At 39.7% G+C, this 21,046-nt stretch overlaps 2 protein-coding genes across 11 annotated transcripts in view; one reads left to right on the top strand and one right to left on the bottom strand.

Moving 5' to 3' along the window:
- LOC135201490 (striatin-like) overlaps positions 1-12,757 on the bottom strand; it is a 131,787-nt gene extending 119,030 nt beyond the window's left edge. For 2 of the 4 annotated variants that reach the window (XM_064230472.1, XM_064230480.1), the window contains exon 1: positions 12,494-12,757. In XM_064230472.1, coding sequence (XP_064086542.1) covers positions 12,494-12,712 — 219 coding nt within the window. In that variant the 5' untranslated portion in view covers positions 12,713-12,757. The remainder of the gene's footprint in view (positions 1-12,493) is intronic. The other 2 variants (XM_064230488.1, XM_064230497.1) reach the window with 1 other exon arrangement.
- Positions 12,758-13,477: 720 nt separating this feature from the next.
- On the top strand, positions 13,478-19,957 carry LOC135201453 (AP-4 complex subunit sigma-1-like). Of its 7 annotated transcripts, none has more exons than XM_064230436.1 (3): positions 13,478-13,635; positions 18,902-19,063; positions 19,240-19,951. In XM_064230436.1, the coding sequence occupies exons 2-3, from the start codon at positions 18,926-18,928 to the stop codon at positions 19,531-19,533; spliced, it is 432 nt and encodes a 143-aa protein (XP_064086506.1). In that variant the 5' UTR covers positions 13,478-13,635; positions 18,902-18,925; the 3' UTR covers positions 19,534-19,951. The 7 variants fall into 7 exon arrangements, with proteins under 7 accessions (XP_064086506.1, XP_064086483.1, XP_064086523.1 ...); XM_064230413.1 differs by lacking the exon at positions 13,478-13,635 and adding an exon at positions 13,705-13,816 and having other exon boundaries at positions 19,240-19,956; XM_064230453.1 differs by lacking the exon at positions 13,478-13,635 and adding an exon at positions 13,747-13,841 and having other exon boundaries at positions 19,240-19,954.
- Positions 19,958-21,046: the final 1,089 nt, after the last annotated feature.

The following is a 21,046-nucleotide window of genomic DNA, read 5'->3' as shown; positions in this document are numbered from 1 at the left end:
GAATGACTTCTTGCTTTAACAATAGTCAGTAGGAAAATTAATTTATTCCTACAGAAAGCACGCTGTGAAACGGGGCAAATGCAGTTAAGCATTACGAAAACTTGCAAACAGGCGATGCTGCAAAGGATAGCAGTTATTAAAGTAAGATCATCTGACGACGAAGATTCTTCGTAATGTACATTTTGTAAAGGATCATATTATTATTACAATTCTTGCGATAATTATTGTAAATAATTTTTTTTCTCCCAATGGTGAGTTTATGTGCAACAACCTTATAAAAAGTAAAATTGTTCACGAATTAGACCGTGAGTGAAAAGGAAATGAAATTTAAAGTAAATCATAACTTGATGAATTAGAATGAGGGGGAAACCTAAAATGAAGAGCAATGAAATCCAAAATATTGCAAACTTGTTTAGGAAATGAAAATAGTATGGTAGACGGAAAAATTGAAAATAAAATAATAAAAAAAGAATAAATAGAAGTAATCTACTGGCAAGATTATAAGAAAATGTCATAAGACATACATACTGAATGGCAATTGCCGATTTTTATTACTTTTAATGAAAAACATCATATAAAATATGTAGTATAATAAGAAAAATATAAGGGTATAAGTCATAACAAGTCTCACAAGTAATAACCAAATAAAATAGGGATCGAGTTTACGGATTAGGATTTATATGGTCAGTTTCATTAGCTACTGTCCCAAATAATTCCCTCGTTGGGAGATAGCTGAGGACTTAAGAAGGGGAAGATTTAAAGGTTAAGAGAGAACTGGCAACAGGGTTTTTCTCAAGGAAGTAAACAATCTATCAGTTTAGATCTGTCGGACTATAGTATAATACAGACAAGAAAGCACAGGAAAATGATATTGTTATGATACAATAAAGTTTGTTCATACTTACCTGGCAGATATATATATAGCTGTATTTTCTGAAGTCCGACAGAATTTAAAAAACTTCCGACACACGCAGTGGTTTCGGCCAGGTGGTTGAGTACCCATTCCGCGCTGGGAGGAGGGTATCAGGAACCATTCCCATTTTCTATTCATAATTTTTATTTCCACTGTCCCCTGAGGGGAGGTGGGTGGGTACTTGATTATATATATCTGCCAGGTAAGTATGAACAAACTTTATTGTATCATAACAATATCATTTTGTTCATGAAACTTACCTGTCAGATATATATATAGCTGAATCCCACCGTTGGAGGTGGGAAGGGAACAGAACTAGAAGGATTTTGGGAAACAAATGCATGCAGATGATTTACATCTTGGTTCCACCTGTTAGCATAGCGGACTTCGTGATTACTGTCACCCAAGTCTGCTTCTGCTTTACTAGAGTTGCCAGCGAAGTAGAGACCTATAAAGCTGGTGCACTCCAGATGATCTGTCAACGGGGGCGTGACCACAATGTGACTAGACCATATTGGACCATACCATGAGGGCTAAGAAGTAAATAAATATATATATATAATATATATCACCACCACCTGACCAACCTAGCCAAAGTTAAGGTGTGTTAACTAAGGCTTAAGAGTTAAGAAGTCGCCGTTGTCGGCGACTCAACAACTAAATTAAGAGCTCTTCCTAACCATTTTCTACAGGATAGGATGAGTGGTACTTCTTGCCCCCAAGATTGTGTCTGCAGACACGTATGGCCCTAGCGAGCAGCAGATCTCATATGCCATCTTCACATCTCGCAGGGAGTGTGAAGTGAACACAGAGTTGCTTCGCTAAAACATGGTACTCAGGATGTTGCTGAGTGCCATGCTCTGTTGAAATGCTTCCGAGGCCGCGCCCTCACCTCGTGAGCATTCAGATAAAAGATTCAAATCTTTGTGCAAACAAAACCAATGAAGGAGCATTTTGAAAGAACTCCTTAACACTAAAGGATTGAACCCGAATGACTTCGACTTTCTTGAGTTTTATGTAGATAAAACTTGAGAGACCTGACAGGGCACAGGACTCTCTCTGGCTCCTGCCCACTAACTTGTGCCATCCTTGCTTCCAAGCTCCTGGCCCAAGGAACAAAACGGGTTTCCATTCTTAGGCCACAACGAAAGGCTTAGAGAGCACACCGCCTTGTGTTCTCTAAAGCCAAAACTTGTGACGATGGCTTAAAATCTCACTAACCCTCTTTGTCGTATCTAGGGTGGTTAGAAGAAGGCCTTCCTGATCACATGCAAGAAGTTAACAGGTAGGAGAGGTTCGAATGCTTTGACATCAAGAACTTCAGACTACGTCTAAGTTCCATATTGAAAGCTTCGATCTGGACATGCACAGTCAGTCCGTCTGTACTAAAGTCAGGTGACCGACCAGTTGACCAGTCAGACGAATCAAGGACAGCAAGGCTGTACCCTGAAGACCATAAGGCACTATTCTTCGCTGAAGGATGAGTGTCTGGACTGCCTGGGCGATTCAATCTAAGCAAACCTTGGGGGGTGTATCAACGCAACCCAACGTCGTCAGCGAATCAACTCCTGACTCGAGCTTCTGGTGCCAGGAGAAAGGAGCAAGGAGCAAAAAGGCGATTCAGTCCAAGAAGGAAGAATGCTGGCAGTCCAACCTGGTCTCATGTTACACGATCATCGGGGGTGTATAAACGCAACCGACTTCGTCAACAAGAAACTCAGGGCTACTATATGTCGCCTGATCTCGCACGAGTGTCTGACTCCGAGAAAACAGGTGAGACAAAAAGTAGATGGTGAGCGAGTTTCGAGATTCCACAGAACTCAAAGATCGTGAAGGGTTTCTTTGTTGTTTGACAGACGCAAATCTCTGAGCCCAAAAGCCGTCAACAACATATTTGCGTATTCTTTAATAGTTGTGACTGCCAGCTTATCCCATTCTTCAGACGGAAATGGAAGACGGTAATCTTATTCCTGTCAACATCTCGATAGTCTGAACGTTGGCAGACTCAGAGCGGAGAGGTTATAGGTACCTTTCGAGTTAGAGTAGACCGACTCTCTCGGAAAAGGTCCTTGGAAAGTGAACTAGGAGGATGTGGCCTCTGTGAATCAGGATCCTGAAGGCCAACATGGGGCGATCAGCGTCATTGTCGCTCCCTGTGACGTCATAAATCCTCATTACATTTCCTAAGCGATTGAAAAAGGGGAAAAGAGACTAAACATCCATCCCAGTTTAATATCATAGGATGGCGTTTAATGGTACCGATCCCGGATCGAGAAAAAGGGAGTAGAGAAGAAGAAGCCTCTTCGTCCTCAACATATCGAAGAGAAGAATGAAAGGGCGTCCCTAAAGTCTCCACAACTCTCAACATACTTCTAAAGAAAGATTCCACTCGGAAGTCAAAAGTTGCTGCCGTCGATCGAGACGATTCGTACGGACTTTTGCAATCCTGTAACGAACCTCTAGAGGATCGTTACATTCTACGCCTGTTGTTATAATAGGCTCTTTCTCGTAAACTCGAGCAGGGACCGAGAGAAGATACTTAAGAATTGAGAGAGCTGTGGAATATCAGAGTTGATGTGGACCACTGGTTCCAAAAACTCGTTTCGAGGACTGGAGGGACGACCGAATTGCATTTACTTCTTTCAGATTAAGATCCAGGACATCTGAAACACTATCCAGATGTCCGGCACCTTTCTATCATGACGCACCGAGAGATGTTCAGAATAATTCCTAGATCTAGAATAATATTTCAGTTTCCCGGTAGGAAAAAACTGTGGTCTGAATTGCAGTCTATTCGGGGAAACAAACTTCTTCAGGAAGGAAATGGTCCCCAGCAAGCTCATCCATTCCCTCCCCGAGTATGCTTACTTCCCTATAAGGCTGCGCTTTGCCTAAGCAGGAGAGCATATAAAAGTGCAATGTTGCGGTAGACTCGTAGTTCTATACCGTGCGGTAACGAGCACCGAAAGGATTGAGATAACTCTGTTGAACATAGTAAGCAAAACGAATGCAACGTTTATTCATTCACGTAAGAAATCCCCTCAATCTTAGGCTAAAGTCCGTGATTGTAGGACAGAGATACAGTTAGTCAGTCAATCCCGCAGGAGAGACGTAACCGCCAGCAGAGATACGGTTAGTCAGTCAATCCCGCAGGAGAGAGAGACGTAACCTACGGCGCATGACAGCGCACGATCTGTTACTGGCTCGGTTGGAACTTGGACAGTCGGACACAGCAGCAGCCAGCAGCATACGAACGTCGTCTCTTAACTTTATGTCTGGGTTGCCATCTACCCTATTCTACGAAGAAATAGGTCCGTTATTTTTTGAGCAAAAAGAGACTCTCAAGCTGGTATATTTAAGCGAAACAGAAAACGCTAAATATATAGATGCGTTTGTGTCGTCAGAACACTACCATACAACGGTAAAAGATAAATCGGAAACTCCTGGAAGGCTGCAGGGAGTAACGATTAAATGTCCTTAAAATAATGGACAATAGACCTCTCGGTTGCCATCCGAAGAGGTAACTACAGCAAGCGTGTATGACTTGAACCAACCAGTAGAAAAATAACGCAAGGCAAAAATATTTTATTATATCACAATAAAGTTTGTTCATACTTACCTGGCAGACCTATATATAGCTGAATTCGGAAATACAGCTACATATATCTGACAGGCAAGTTTCATGAACAAAACTTAAGAGAATCGAAGCAGACAGCTCAAGCTTCTTATGTATTGGACATAAGCGTTCATTGACGTAGTCTACAAGTCTATTTCTTGTACGAGTCTGCGAATGACGAATGAGAGCTCTTCCGAATCTTGTCAATAAGAGCTTATTCGCTTACGCAATATCAAGTTAAAGAGATGTTTGTCAATGAGAACTAACCCATTTACGGGACAAAGAGATATTTTGTCAATGAGGGGATACCCACTTACTTGACAAAACGATAGTATATTGTCAATGGGGGAAAGTCACTGAATTGACAAAACGTAATCCAGGAAGTCGAGCATTTTATTTTTCCGATTCCCGTCTCAAACGAGAAAGGGGCAGGAATCCTGTTAAGAGACAGGGCTTACGGCAGGTAGAACGACGATGTTCAATTCGGCAGCGTAGTCCCGACTAGAAACTAACAAAATCTATCATCTGAAAAACCCTTTCAGATGGGCTAAAAAGCTTGCAAAATTATCCTGGGAAGAGGAAGAAACTCTCCAACCAGCTTCCTCTCCCGTATCACAACTAATGCCTGATAAAGCTTAAAATTTATTGGCAGTATGGGCAAAGGTGGCAAAGGTGGCAAAGGAAGTCCTGTCTTGCGCTTTCCTGAAAGCGTCCTTTTGATGAATGCCTTTGCAAGAATCCTACTGAACGTCGCCGAGACGTCGAGCCTTTACATAACCCGTAACTGCCTTATCGCAAAGTCTTGACTGCGGTAGAGAAAACGAGATCTTCCCTTGAGCTTTCGAAACTTAACTCCATCCACCTTTGCGAAAAGCAATATAATATGACAGAGACCTCTTGAATTCACGAAACCCGAGGTCTTGCTGGGTTTCGAAGACGAAGTTGTCTGTTCACTTTAAGCTTCCTCCGAAGCACTGCTTACTTCACATTCTTGAGGCTCAAATCTTAAACAAGAGCTTGAAGTCTGAAGAGTTCAACAGAAACGTTCAGCCAGGAGACAAACCTGGTGTGCGCTGGCGCGCGCTCGGCGTCCATTTGCGAGGACGCTCGGCGTCCTGGCGCGCGCTCGGCGTCCACTGGCGAGGACGCTCGGCGTCCCATGGCGCGCGCCTGGCGTCCATCCGAGCGTCCCGTTCAAGCCGAGCGTCAAAAGAAGCGTGCAGAAAATCGTCACGCTCCTGACCGGCGTCAAAACAAGCGAGAGAAACTGCATTCTTTTTCATATTTCTCGGTGGAAAGACGTACACGTGATCAGGCGACGTTCGCCTTCTTACTTCTCACTGAAACGCATAACGAGAGAGTGAGGGGACGTGAAGCGTCCTCTTCTATAAAGCTTCTATTTAGAGGGCGCGAGTCCTTCGAGATTCGTGCACGTGCACGATCTTCCGCAGCCTGGGAAACGTCAACAGGTCCTACCGAAGGGACGCCAGATCGATGTGGGTTCCCCGTAACCCTCCTTCGGCTTTCGACATGCCCTCTCCCTAGTCCTGGGAGTCCGACAGAGGTCCAGGCCTAGAGGCGTTATGGGGCGGATCTGACGTTCCCTCCTGACGAGAGAGAGGACGTGAAGCGTCCTCTTCTCTAAAGCTTCTTAGAGGGCGCGAGTCCTTCCGAGAGCTCCAACCCTTGCGCGGGGAGGACGCCTCGGAGGACGAGAAGCAATCCTTCAGGATTCGTGCACGTGCACGAACTTTGGCAGTCTGGGGATTTTCATCACAAACTGCCGAAGGCACGCCAGATCGGTGGGGGTTCCTCGTAACCCTCCTTCGGCTTTCGATGCATGCCCTCCCTGTGGTCCTGGGAGTCCGACAGAGGTCTAGACCTAGAGGCGTTATAAGGCCGATCTGACGCACCCTCCACTACACAAGGGGCACTGTCACTGCACTTAACCACTTAACTATTGCTCTCTAAAGCAAGCACTTTCGATTCTAAGTTATGAAACGAAAGAGATAAGAGAAAAGGGCAATAACCTCTACAGACACTGTTTTAGGGCCGAAGGCAACATTACAGGGTTAGGAGTAACAATAACAGAAGTAGCACTCTTCACAACAATGAAGGAGAGCGATCACCTCTCGCAGACATATTCATAACCCGTAGGCCATACTATAGGGTTAGGCAAAATAAAGTCTACAGGAAGGTTAGCAGGTTCACTACCCTGACTTTTGTTTACTGATTAATTGCGTACATACGAATCATACTTTTTCCTTACGGAATTAGACATGTTTACTGATTAATTGCGTACATACGAATCATACGTCTTCCTTACGGAATAGACAAAGTCTCACACTCCTTACCTGACAAATCTCAACAAAGAAGAAAGACCCAAACCCCTCGTGCATACCAAGTGCGGATCTACCGAAGCTTTCGGTAGCCACACCCTATCTTTGCAGACAACACCCTCTGAAACTAGCCTAACTAGATTCAGATATCTTATGCAAAAATGAATCAAATTCAAATCAATTTAAGATAGCGTATGCCTAGCCACAAATCCAAGTAAATAAATCAAAAGACAATTAGGATACTTAGCAGCAATGAAGTTTCCAAAATCCTAAGACGTTTTCAGCACCGGCGACAGAAAAATTATGAATAGAAAATGGGAATGGTTCCTGATACCCGCCTCCCAGCGGCAGGAATGGGTACTAACCACCTGGCCGACCACTGCGTGTGTCGGAAGTTTTTTAAATTCTGTCGGACTTCAGAAAATACAGCTATATATATATCTGACAGGTAAGTTTCATGAACAAAAAATGGGGCTTGACCCTCACAAGATTGACTGATCTGCTTCTTGAACAGAAGACTAAGAAGAGTCTGGGAAAATGGGAGTAGTTAAGAGAGTCCAGGACCTCATTTAAAATTGTGATTGAAAGCTGTCGTACATGTTCACAGTCCCTTCTAGAAAACATCTTTCCTCAACTACTAAGCTATATAATATATCACATTTTTCTTTCTTCTGCTTTACAAAAGGTGATTCAGATCAAGTAAGGATAAGAATTCCCACAAATGACAAGTCAAGATTAACACATACTAATGTGAGCAAGCAAAGATACGTACTACTCCCACTAGATAAGTAAAAATAAGCATCCTAATTATCTAGGTTTGCAATGATAAAAAGATTGGTAATTAACAAGCAGTTTACTCCAAACAATACCGACTAGCAACCACTTCATAATATCAACTTCTTTCCTGCCACAAATCCATGTACGAGTTAAAAAACCATCATCTACAACCAGTCAATTTCTGCTTATTCAGGCATCTTTCTACAGATGATGCGTGAACACCACTCATTCCTCTAACAAAAGTGTCACGAATGATTAATTGCATGGTGAATAAACCTAACACCCCTTTCAATGTTGCAATATACTTTCCACTGATTAATGTGAATGGTCGTTGAAGCACCACTTGCCTAATTATCTTTATATAATAAGTGTTCCTGCCCTGTGTGAGTTAACTGAGTTGACACTTTCTATAAATCCCAAAGATGGTGATGACAATGAATTACTGTACCAATCACAAATACCTATAAAAATTTGAGGTGTACATCCCCTACAATGGTGATGCTATGCATATTTGCCTGGTCCAACAAGCCTGACAGTTTTTCCCTCAAATTGTTAGATACAAATTTCATTTTAAGAAATTGTACAAAATTTCAGGCAATTGCACTGCCTGCCACTCACTTCATTCCCAGCAAAAGCAGTCATGAAAAGAAAAGTCCCTGTCACACTGATTCATGGTGCTTACGTCCACATTCTCTGATTTAGCACTTGCAGATAAATTTGTCTTGAATTGAAGAGCAAGTAGCCTAATTCATAAGGTTTAACAATGAGTACACTTTAACTTTCTTCACAAAGATTATTCTGTTTCATCCAGTTAACAAAATGAAAAAGATTTTCCTTTAACAACAGTTTAACCACACACTCATATACTGAACAATACAATTCTGGGTCTTCATGTTTATTGTAGATGCTAAAACTGAGCTAAATATCTAAAAAAATCATCATCAGTTAATAACATCATTTTCTCTTCTTGAGAGACAAAAAATTATGGTTTAACTTGCAAATGTTGCAATTACCAAATATTGTTAAATATACTGTAGTCTAACCAAGTAAAATATTCCTTCTTTTTTTTTAAGTGAGCGCCCATCTTTTGAGACTACAATTCCATTAATCGCAAACCTTCCTCTTCATCCTTGACACCTGCCCATCCTCTGTATACCTTTCATCAATCTTCCTCACTGTCTTTTGTCTGTCTGGGCTTGTGACTCTTCTCTTCAATTACCCACTGTTCAGTATATATTTACCATTTTCAAGCAGTCACAATATTTCTGACTCATTCATTAGTAATTCACAACAATTTCTGACCCTTCTAGTTCCACATTAGATAAAAGTTTTCCTTTATGCTCCTTCAATCTCGTACACTTGCCTAGCCACAAGTAAGCAGGGCAAAGATTGAACCTAGCATAAAGGTTTTGCAAAAAACTCATTCCTATACTTCAAGAAGCTTATCTTGAGGGTGGTTCACAAATCCAATACAGGCAGGTGTCACTTACTGGTGGTACTGGTTAATGGTGATCCAGTTTTATGGCACTTGTCTGGCGTTAACAGGATTTACGGCATCGGTAAGCAGTTTATTGGTGTCGGTAAGTGCTTTATTAGAGCCGATCTCCGGTTGGCTGCGCAGATATCCAGTTTATCAGTACCATTATCGCTGATTTTCAGTCAGAGGCACTTGGTCAGAAAAAGAACCCGTGCAGTTAACCAGGGACTGCCAGTATAGCATATCTTCAAAATACCTACAACATTGAAAGGTTACATCTTACACTCTTACAACTGGTTCCTATGTGCGACCCCTTGGAACTGCATCTGGACCTAATTTATCATGCATTCAAATGGGTACAAAGTGCAAAACAAAACTCCAGGTTCTATATTCTATATATAGTATTCTATTGACGACATAAATGAAGATGATGAGATGGAAAACATAACACACTAAAACTTATACGTACCTACATAATAGTTAATGCATAAATGGTCTTTGCCTGCAAGAATAAAATTAACCAAGTAATAATACGCAGAATACTGTCGATCTTCCTCTGAGAGTTGTTGTGCCTGACCTAAAGTAATTCATCTACATATCCAGTAGTCTTATTTTTCCCACCTATCAATTAAGAATAAATCCCATCTGAATCTAGCCCACTACTTATTTTTCACTTTACCTTATTCTAATTCCACCTATCAATTAAGAATAAATCCTATTTGAATCTAGCCCACTGGTTTTGAGTTAATCACAAATACTCATCTACCTTAATGCTAGGCCAAATTTCAAAAGGCTGATGAAAGAGCTTTATATCAAAGCCAGCATAGCCTCAGCTGTCAAGCTGGAGAAGGCCTTGGCAAGGCCATTCTGATCTTATAGAAACCTACCACCAAGCCTTAGACAGCCTACCGACAGAGTTCGACTAATATCTCAATATTTATAGATCGGGGCTATTCGCTTTTCCTGGCACTTCCATTAGACAGATATTGCTATTGTGCACCACCCGCCCGGCGCTGTTAATAGCATCCTGTAGACTATACATAGCCCTGAGTGGTGCGTATAGCCAGGTATGTCTATTCACACATCCCAGAGCTGCCTATAGCCTATGTTGCTATGTGCACCTCCCTTTTCTGAGATTCCCCCAACATTGTAGTCATATCTTTGTTGTATAATCTCAAATTCCTCTTTCAAGTGAATAAAGTTCTGTAACTAATTCTTAATGATGAATCAATATTTTTGGAATAAGATAATTTACCAACTAGTATTTAAATTTACGGTACATATTTACTTTAAGTTTATTTACTGTACCTAAAATTTGAAATGTTTATTTTCAATAAGAATTGAAACTAAAATGTAATACTTCATCTTCATTTATATATCCTATTATTACATTTAGTGCATAAGGGAAAATCACCTCCTATGTAGGGGAAAACCATCTCAGTGGTGTGGCAACACTGTCGTGCACTAATGTGGGAGGTGTGTATAGCCTCACTTGTCTATTCTCACTACCAAAATTTCTATAGAAAATAGGATGCATATATTCTCGTTTGCCTATTATCACCGCCAAAGTTCCAATAGAAAATGGGCAGCGTATGTCGTTGCATTTGTCCAAGCGCACGTCCCAGAGTTGCGAATAGACGCTTCAATATTCAAATGTAATTACATTAGGTTTCTCTACAAAATTACAAATTAATTAGCTTTTCCATTAAACCTTAGGCTTCTAACCTCCAAGTAAAATCCCCACGGAAATATGTAATTGTTTAATCTGGGTAGTTCCTATTTTTCTTAATTACCTTAATTTTGCTTATATTGCACACTTTATTTGATTATTAATTTTCTTCAGGTAACAAGTCTTCCAATCTGAACCCGCTTGTGTCATGTCACATAAGAGCAACTGCACATGAGAAGTGTTAAATGATCCCATGCTCTGAGCAAAACTTTATCTCCTGTAATAGTTTTTGATCTTTCAGGGACTGCCATCAGTAATAGGCTGGTCTGTGCATGTACAAATGGTATGACGCTTCACAAAGTTTCTTTCCAGTTTTGCTGTTTAGTCACTGTTATACATCACTTGTTTGAAAATGCATTTGAAATGGTTCTCCTACACAAAAGTTTTGGGTCTAATTCTAACAGTAAATATATATTCATTTCTGTGAAGCAAATAGTCATATATACTATAAACCTAGGTATAATTTTCAAGTATCGTCAAGATCTTTGGGGCTAGCCTAAAAAGTAGTTTGTATAATAGTTTTAGATAGTTTGGTGTATTTCATATTCAGTTCTACCAGAAACCAGGAAAGTAACCCCACCTTTAAGGTCAGTTTTAGTTGGGCCCTTACCTAGGTGGTGGGGGAAGTCCCTACTGTTGTTTTGATAGTCTAATACTGTAATGGCATCCCAAGTTAGATTATCATCACCATCATTACATAATTATTCAGAAGACGAATCATATTCATTTAGAAATGGCCCCCCAGGGCCACTGACTTGAAATCCAAGCTTCCAAACAGTAATGTTTATTTGAAAGAGGTCACAAAGTTGATAGGAAATAAAGAAAAAAAAGAAGTCAGTTGTTAGAAATGAAAAAATAAAGTCAGTTGTTAGAAATGAAAAAATAAATTATATTAATAAACAAATGAAAATTCAAGTACCTAGTACTACAATAAAATAGGAGGAGGATTGCTTTGGATTAGTAATCTGTTGCATTTTCGCTTAAAACTTTTTTACTACATCCTCAAGGTTATATAATCAGCTTCTGTTTTTCCACTAGGTATTTCCTGGATTAAAAATAAAAACTTCTTCACTCTAGGATACTTTTTAAAGATTACAGCCTATGTATTAAGCCAAAGTAGAAGTTGTTTCGCCAATAAATATACGTAAAAGGCTTTGCTGCGCTCTCTAAGCAGGGAACTCTCCAATTATATATCTAAATGTATGATTTAAATTCAACCCTGCCTCTAAGGAAAGAAATGTAAACAAAAAATGAAGACAGATAAGGCGATGTCCCTTGCCAGACGGGGGCTTCGCCTGGCCTCTGAATTTTAAGGTCAGCTTTCTAGGCGGACACGAGGACCGAAGAAAAATCTGGATAATTAGCAGCACAGGTGACAAGGAGACGGCAAGAGCGATTAGCCGAAAAGCCGTGAGAAGGGAAAGTGGAATGGCAACACTGATTTAAAACAGCTGATCACCGTCAATCAATGAGATCCACCCACACCCACCCTTTTCCCCCAACGACACGATTTTACCCAATAAACGGAACGGAAGCGCCCGTTACCGTGGAATATCGCTTCATTCGTTCCGAGGGGTGAAGGAGGGCGAATTAAACCGGCCCAAGGGAGGGAAATGAGGTCCTTTTGGCGACGAAAACTCACCTGGAGTTCGGCCCTTTCGAGGTCCCACTGCGATCGTTCCATCTCGAACCTGGCCCATTCGTGCTGAATGAAGTGTAATATCCCGGGGATGGAGTATTGCAATCGCTGGTTGGCTTCCTCGAGGTTCTGTCTGTTGGCCGCCACACCAGCGGGAGTGCCACTCCCTCCTCCCAGCTGGTTTTGACTGGTAGCCTCGTCCATTGTTGTGGGCAATTTCATACCATGGCAGCCATTACTAACACTACACTGACCAATAATCGCTTCGTGCTCCCACAAGGAGTCAGTCTTCGGAAGGATTATCCTTTCAACGACATTTCTGCGTATGATATTCCGCCAATGTTAAAATCGAAGCTCTTAAAATTTATAAATTTATAAAACTTTAATTATTTACTTAATTTATTGCTTCTTTCTTTACACAATGAAAATTTTAAATGCAGAAAAATAACATAGGAACAGAGGGCAGTGTCAACAGGGGCTCACAAGCAATGTGATCACAACAAATATAGGCAGCGCTCGCGAGCAATTACGCGGTGACGTTCCTTATTACATAAACTTTTATGTTTCTTTGTATTTCTTTATATAAATGAAGAAACTGAAATTAGTCAATAAATTCAGTTAAAAATACTAGCTACAGAAATTTAAATGAATAAATTTAACCAGGAAATGCAGCTATTTCTTGCTCTGTGGTTTTTCCTCTACCAAGCTTTTCTGATATTATGCGTATTTCTAACGCGATTGCATACGATTGATTTATTAAATGGACTGTCATATCGCTATACACAAATAACGAAAATTTTGGTAAAACAGATATGGAGCCCTGTTAAAATGTATGATGCAATTTTATCTTAAAGCCAATTCACATCTGGGCCAATAAGACAGTTGCTTGTGACGGGTATTCATAACAATATTATCTGCGTGGAAAAATAATAAACACTTAGCAAATAGTGTTAATGCAGGCAATACAAAATGCATTTGTTAATGCAGGCAATACAAAATGAAAACTATGCTTCCAGGAAAGCAACAGTTATTCTAACGTAAAGAACTTTGCTAAAATTCTCGTGAGTGCACGGAATGGAACCTCTGCCCTTTGCTGCTGTTGACACTTTTTAACTGGGCTTAGTTTTGCAGGATCAGTCCTTTATGTAAGTAACACTCTAAAAAATGATGCAATACAATATTTCATGACATCTAATTTACGTAAGCTCTACGAAATGTGGCCAACAGAGCTTGAGGAGTATTGAGGTTCTGGTATGGGATAGTCACCCCTGTCCTATGACCAGACTTGTTTGTTTACATACTGCGACATTACCAAAGGAAAGGAAGGTGTAACTTGTCAAGACTGGTCGAGGTTTTCGTATTGTGGTCACGGTTGTTACCATGTCTTATTGTTTTAGGGATGGTTAGCCCTATTTACAATACTTTAGAGTTGTTAGGTCATGAAAGACAAATAGCTACTAGCAAGCTAGTTTGTTTATCCTAGGTATTGGCACAACCTAAGGTTACCTTTTACAGGTTACCTTTTACCTGTAAACCATTGACGACCTGGCTATGTCAACCCTTCCCTTTCCCAGTTATTTTGATACTAGGTAGTACCTACCTAATTTTAGTATGATTTATTAGTAGGTAGTAACGTAAGATTAAAAGTGGGGTTTGTGGTTAAAGCACCATTCTGAGGAATTGCATTCCAGCTTGCCCTTGACAATCACTGAGAGGTTACCTAGCTAGGTACTACGTCAGAGAGAGCTAAGCTTACCTATCTGGCTTTTTTAGGCTTGGTACCCATTTGATGATTGCTGTAATTGTATTTTTTTTTTCTGTTGAATTGCACACAGACTACAGTGTTCCTCTCACTTTTTTTTCTTCTAGGGTCCCACTTTACCAAAGGTGATATGCGAGACCCACAGACAGTTCATTATTTCTTTCTCACCAGATGCCAGGTAGGCCTCCAGGCCTGTCAGTCGTCCTGTTTCAGGAACTGTCTCCATTCTTGGCGATCATCATAGAGCCTCATCTCATCAACTTCCTGCAAACTGGAGCCTCTCCTTTCTACTCCTCACTCTATGTTTTGTAGCCATCTCATTTTTGGTCTTCCTACCGGTCTCCTTCCTTCCGGTGTCCATTCCAAAAACCTTATAGGATATCACTCCTCCTCCATTCTTTTGGTGTGTCCAAACCATCTAAGCTGTCCTCTCTCTACAAAATCTAGTATCCCCTCCACTCCCAGTTCTCTTCTAATGTCTTCATTTCGTAGCCTATCCAGTCTTGTTACACCTTTTATGAGTCTTAGGGCTTTCATTTCAGCTGCTTGAAGTTGGCTTCTAGTTCTTGATGTTAATGTCCATGATTCATGGCCATAAGTCAATACTGGTCTTAAAATAGAGAGGTATATTATGGTTTTCACTTTGCGAGGTATATTTCTGTCTTTCATTAGTGGGTAGAGCAGATACAGATTGTTACTGAATTTCTGTATTCGGGTAGTTATTTCCAGTTTTGAATCGTTTTGGTCACTAAACTCTACTCCTAAGTATTTGAAATTTCTAGTGTTTCAATGTCTGACCTTCTAATTCTACATCTACGTTACTTGGTGTTCGTGATAGGTGCATGATCTCTGCCTTATTCTTGTTGATCCGCATTCCATTAGCTGTTAAGATTGTGTTCCAGTTGTTGACATTTTCTTGGAGAGATTCTGTGCTGGGGGCTATCATTGCATGGTTATCTGCATACATAAGGTTGATGGTCATATCTGCAGCTTCATCCTCACCTAGTTCCCTCATACATTTATCTTGGAACAATATAAAAAGAAGTGGAGAAAGGACGCTGCCCTGTCTTACTCCTGATTTAATTTGTTTTTACTCTGGATCTGATGTTTTGATAGGTGTTATAAATTGCTCTTATAAGTTTCTCAGGGATTCCATAGTACGGGTCTTTTAGGGCATCCCATATTTTCATTCTTGGTTCTCTATCAAAAGCTTTTTCTAGATCTATAAAAGCAATATACCTGTCCTTGTCCCATTCCCAGCTCATCTCAAAATCATCTTTAGGGAGAAAATCATATCAGTTGTCCCACTTCTTGGTCGAAAACCCTTTTGCCATTCACCAAGCTTTGGTTCAACATATCCTCTCAATCTAGTTTCAGGTATTCTTTCATATACTTTAAAAGCATGTGACATTAGGAATATTCCTCTATAGCTGCTGCAATTTGTCTTGTCACCTTTTTTATAGATTGGGCATATTAGATTTCTTCTCCAGTCTTCAGGTGGCATATGCCCATTCCAGAGTATGTCGATTAGCTCTAGTAGCCAGATGACTCCATCCTCCCCCATGTTTTTAAGGAGCTCTGCAGGTATTGTATCCACTCCACGGGCCTTACCATTTCTCATCCTCTTGAGGGCATTTTTTACCTCCAGTGTTGTTATGTCAGGTTCTGCATCCCCAACCACATCAAATTCTACATACTCTTCAAGGTCATTGTTTTCGTTGTTTAGTAGTGTTTCAAAGTGATGTTTCCATCCTAATTCAATTTCTCGGGGTTCGGTTAAAATTGTCCCATCCATAGGGTCTTTGATTACAAAATTGGGTGGTTGGCTTCCCTTTCTATAGTTTTTGGCATTGCTATATATGAGTTTTCTGGTACCCTGCAGATCATTTCCCAGATCTTCTCCTATTCTTACCCATGTTTCTCTTTTTGTTTGAGCTTTTATTCTTTCCATTTCTCTTGAGGCTTCTTTATAGTTATTGTGATCTTCCAAGTTCAAAGTTTTCATCCATTTTCTGAAGAGTTTCATATTGTTTGCAACAGCGGCCTTTAGTGTGGGGGTCCACCAAGCAGTTTGTTTTTTCCTCCTACCTCGAACTCTTTTCTTCTACACTGTATTATTAGCAGCTCCCACTACAGCCATTTTAAAGTGTCTCCATTTTTCATTTGGGTCATTGCTCTCCTGTTGCATTTGTTTAGCTCTACTTATTTCGTTTTGATATCTAACTAAGCACTCCTCTTCTCTCATATTCTCTAAAATAAATCTTTCTCTCACTTGGCTTTTAATGGGTTTGGGTTTCATCATTAATTTAATTAAGAGAAGCCTGTGATCTGAATCGAATGACACAGAGGGGATGCCTTTTACATCTCTGACCATATTTTTGTTATTTGTTATTGCCAAATCAATCATTGATTTTTCAGTATAAGCTCCTAAAGCCAAGTTCCATCGGTATCATGTCCACTTGTGGCTGTCTCTGTGATTATAGAAAGAGTTCATAATGGACATCTGGTTTAGTATGCAAAAATTGATTATGTTTTCTCCTTCTCTATTTCTGTCTCCAATGCTAAATGCTCCCAATATGCTCTCTATTCCTGTCTTGCCCAATATGTCCATTCATATCTCCAATTATTAATTTATTCTCTACATATGGGACAGAATCTTTTACTTCTTGTAGATGTCTGTAGAATTCTTCCTTTTCTTCTTGAGGGTGGCCCTGCTGTGGTGCATACACCTGAATTATGCTGGCTTGAAACGTTCCTAACTTTAAGGAAATGCTAATAATCCTATCACACGTGAATTCTAAACGACTAATTTTTCCAGCTAGCTCTTCACTCACAATAAAACCTACTCCGTGTCGTGCGGTTCTTCCACCTTTGTGAAATACCTAATTGGTAATTGTTATGCAATAATTTTGTTCCTTCTCCTGTTAAACGGGTTTCACACAACCCCAAAATGTCTATTTTTTCTTTCCTCCATCATCATGATTATCTCCTCCTCCTTACCTCTCAAAGTACTTAGATTAATTGTTCCTAATCTAAAAGATCTATTTCCCTGTCCATGTCCAATAACATTCAGTCAGGATGTGCCCGGGCATCCTTTGATCAATGGGTCTGTCCTAAAGTAAGTCGTGCGGTTCATGAGCAATTTATAGCGGTTCACCGGCTTGCTAGGCCTGTCTTGAGCCCTCAGAGCTGTTAATTTGTACCATCCATAAGCCTATTGCTTCCTAAAAGGTCACAGAGGTTCCAACATAACCCCCAAGCAGTCTTATGGTAGGTTCAAGCCACTGCACCTCTACAAGGTTACACAGCTCCTTGTCCCAATGTATGCTGGCCTTAGGACCACAGCGGTTATAAACAGCCTAATACGAATGCAGACGTTCTTGGGGTTTTTTTTATTGTATGGTGTAGGAGTCGATTACTAGTGTGCAGAGTAGGGAGACAAGGATATTCATCGTTATTTAAGGGGAGCAAAGCTTTCCCGTGGCACAGCCCACTAAGTTAGCTTAGGAAGGTGGCTGGTTAGGTCAGGACATGGCGTTCTAGTAAAAGTTATTATTTCATACATCTAACTCCTACCACTGTCTCCTTACTCTGGATCTGCTCAGTGTGGTACATATTACCTAACAAGTCAGATCTACACTATCATACTTTGAAAGACTAGACATAGACATTTTCAACCCTACGTTCAAATTGCACCACGGCTCTTTAAAATAAAAAGAAGAAAAAATTCCATTTGTAGCTGTTCTTGTGTAGACTTCACCCACTAGATGTGTTATATGCAGCGAGTCATTCAACTATTAAGACCTCATCCTTTTTGAGATGGTTAAATGGTTACTTACTGCTTAAGCTAGCCTACTTACTTGCAGTGAACCTCATATTTGGTCCCACTTTGCCAAATATGCCTAGGCAGATTTGCACATTTATATTTTTCCATGTATTTACTTATTGCATTAGTTGGAAAATAAAAGTCTTCTGATTTTTCTTTTGATAGATTTGATACATCAAGACAGTGCCTGGAAGAGCATATTTTTTATGTATGGGTTAGGAACTGAAGAATAATTGATGCTTAACCTCTGGTTGGAATAATACTCCCTTAATGTCGAGTGATTTCCCAGTATATTCAGTTACTTTCTCTTAAATCATTCTTGTTATATGAAGACTGACTAAATTAGTATTAACAGTATTTGATGCTGAATGTAGAATTTTTACAGAATTTTCCAAACTCAGGCAGTGAAGAATAGTGCATTTCTGAGGAAATCACACGCAGTGGAAAATATCATTTAAGAGTTTAACGTTATACTATTAAACTTGGGTAGACATGAGGTATTGTTCTTGAATATTTCATGCTGCCTCTCCTGTAAATGAATTCACCCTTTTGACTTGATAACAATTTTATAGTCACTTCAGTCGCTTGTGTATTTTGAATTTAATTACTTTGATCTTTTTTTATATCTTGCATATAAAAAGTTGTGTGCTGTTCTCTGAAAATGTATATTATGCATGTTTGATTCATTTTTGTAAATAACATTGTACAATATTTGTTTTATAAAGTATTTGTTTTGAGCACTGCAAACCAAAATCAGATGTTTAGTATGTGGTGTTTGTAAAAGGTTCTGTCTTTTACCTTTGGTATTTTTCCCTTTTTGCAGAATACTTCCATACCAATACCCAAAATGATGCAGTATTTACTTATATCGTCTAAAGAAGGAAATGTACAATTTTCTCATTATTTTGTGCATACACCTCAAAATATACGGACAACAAACGAAGCAAGAGTCGTTGGCAAGTGCTTAGCTGGTGACAAGGATTCTGTAAGTAGCACTTACCTTATATTGGTCCTTTGCAAATGTAAGATTTATTTGACACTATTGCAATAAGGAGAATTTAGTTGTTTATAAGAAGCTGTTTGCCATCATTTCAGGCCTTTCATCAAAGGTCTGAAATATTGCAATTTTGCTACACTGAAAACTATATCTTTTTTTTCAAGTGCCATTTCCTGGAAGATGGAGATTTCACCCTCATATTTCGATGGTTTGGTCCCTGTCTCTTCATTGTTGCAGCTGATAAGTCAGAAAATGAACTCATGGTGTACGAGTTCCTTAGTTTGTATGTGAACGCACTCCATCGATACTTTGGGAAGTTTTCTGAGCGTCATGTTCTTTTCAATATCGACAGACTTCATATGGTGTTAGAGGAAATGGTGGTTGACGGTGAAGTTGTGGAAACTTCCATAAAAAATGCATTAAGCCCTATCCAGATGCTGGATACAGTATCCAGATAATAGCACATGAAGAAGAATTTTGTGTTCCTTAAAAAATGTTTAAATTACTACACTTTTGCGTGCAGTAAATTTTGCCATGGAAGTGATGAATGAATGTAAGAAATTTGGGTGATTTGTAAAAGTAATGATGCTTTCTCTTTGGAAATTTTTCCAAAGCTACATCAAAAACTATGTCGTATGTCAGTTTTACATGAAAGATGTTCCCATGAAGTACAGAATTTAAGTTTTATGAATGTCAAGCACAAATCTTTCATTTTCCTCAGGGACGTTTAAGAGCATCAATATTTACATCAACATACTGTAGTTTGTTAACTCTGAAGTACTGCTGACTTGAAAAGCAGTATTATTTGTCGTTAAAAAGTGTATTATTTATGTCATATTTATAATATTTATATTGTTTTAAATAAAGTGTATTTATTTTAATTCTTTTGACTGAAACTTTTGACATTCACAAATTAATTACATAAAAATACTATAGGTTAACCAGAATACCAAATAAAAAATCACTTCTCTCATTGGCCTGTCAAAAAGGTTTGTTCTCTTATAAGGAAAAAATTAGATTACTTTTATCTAATGGTTCACCACTTTGTAAAAACTTCAGTTTGAGCAAACTGAAAATGTTAAGGATTCTAACATAATTTCTGAAATGGGTTTCTGCTTCAAACTGGAATTTAAAATTTGGGCCAAAGGCAAATGGTGGGACCTATGAGGTTTTTCAAGGCGTAACAGGAGTAAAACCTTGCAGTTGCACTATAAAACAGTTGTTAGGAGATGGTGGAGAGTAAGATAGGTTTGTTTGTATGGTGCTTTTACGTTGCATGGAACCAGTGGTTATTCAGCAACGGGACCAACGGCTTTACGTGACTTCCGAACCACGTTGAGAGTGAACTTCTATCACTAGAAGTACACATCTCTCACTCCTCAATGGAATGGCCGAGAATCAAAACCGCAACCACCGAGGTGGGACGCTAATACCATACCAACCACGCAGCTGAGGCACTAAGAGTAAGATAGGAGAAAGAGAAGGTGAACGGAATGAAGGAATGCTGCAGAGAAGCAAACAGAAGTACAGTAAAAGGAATGAAGGGATGCTGCAGAGAACCGTAAGTAATGTCTACAGTGCACAATGTGAGGTTAATTGATGATACTGTTCCCTTAGGGATTTATGCTGAATAGTTCTTTGCTGTATGAAATTCAAGAGTTCGTACTAATTATATTTATTTATCATCTCAGAGGTAGAAAACTTTACTAGCAACATGAAGTCATACAGAGTAACATTGTAAAGCAGAATGAAATTCTATTCTTACCAAAATCCACAGGTTTAGTTCCAATTTACTGTGGCTTTCCTGTATACGGTAATCTCTTGTATGGCAACAACCCGTTTACACAATGCACATTAGGCTCTGTTATGAAAATGCCAAGGCATAAAAGGACTACTGATGTATTGGGACTTTAACTAAAATCACATTGGTTATTTTTAAAATCCAAGGGGTCACCCCCTGCTCACCACCAT

This window comes from Macrobrachium nipponense, chromosome 23 (assembly GCF_015104395.2).
Source record: "Macrobrachium nipponense isolate FS-2020 chromosome 23, ASM1510439v2, whole genome shotgun sequence".
Classification (NCBI taxonomy): Eukaryota; Metazoa; Arthropoda; class Malacostraca; order Decapoda; family Palaemonidae; genus Macrobrachium; species Macrobrachium nipponense.
This window is presented reverse-complemented; position numbering and strand designations above follow the sequence as displayed.

Coding starts and splice junctions, on each gene's coding strand:
- LOC135201453 (XM_064230413.1), top strand. CDS start 13,766: ATGACCAGACTTGTTTGTTTACATACTGCGACATTACCAAAGGAAAGG. Junction 13,817..18,901: donor CATTACCAAAGGAAAGGAAG/GTGTAACTTGTC, acceptor CCCTTTTTGCAG/AATACTTCCATACCAATACC. Junction 19,064..19,239: donor TAGCTGGTGACAAGGATTCT/GTAAGTAGCACT, acceptor TTTTTTTTCAAG/TGCCATTTCCTGGAAGATGG.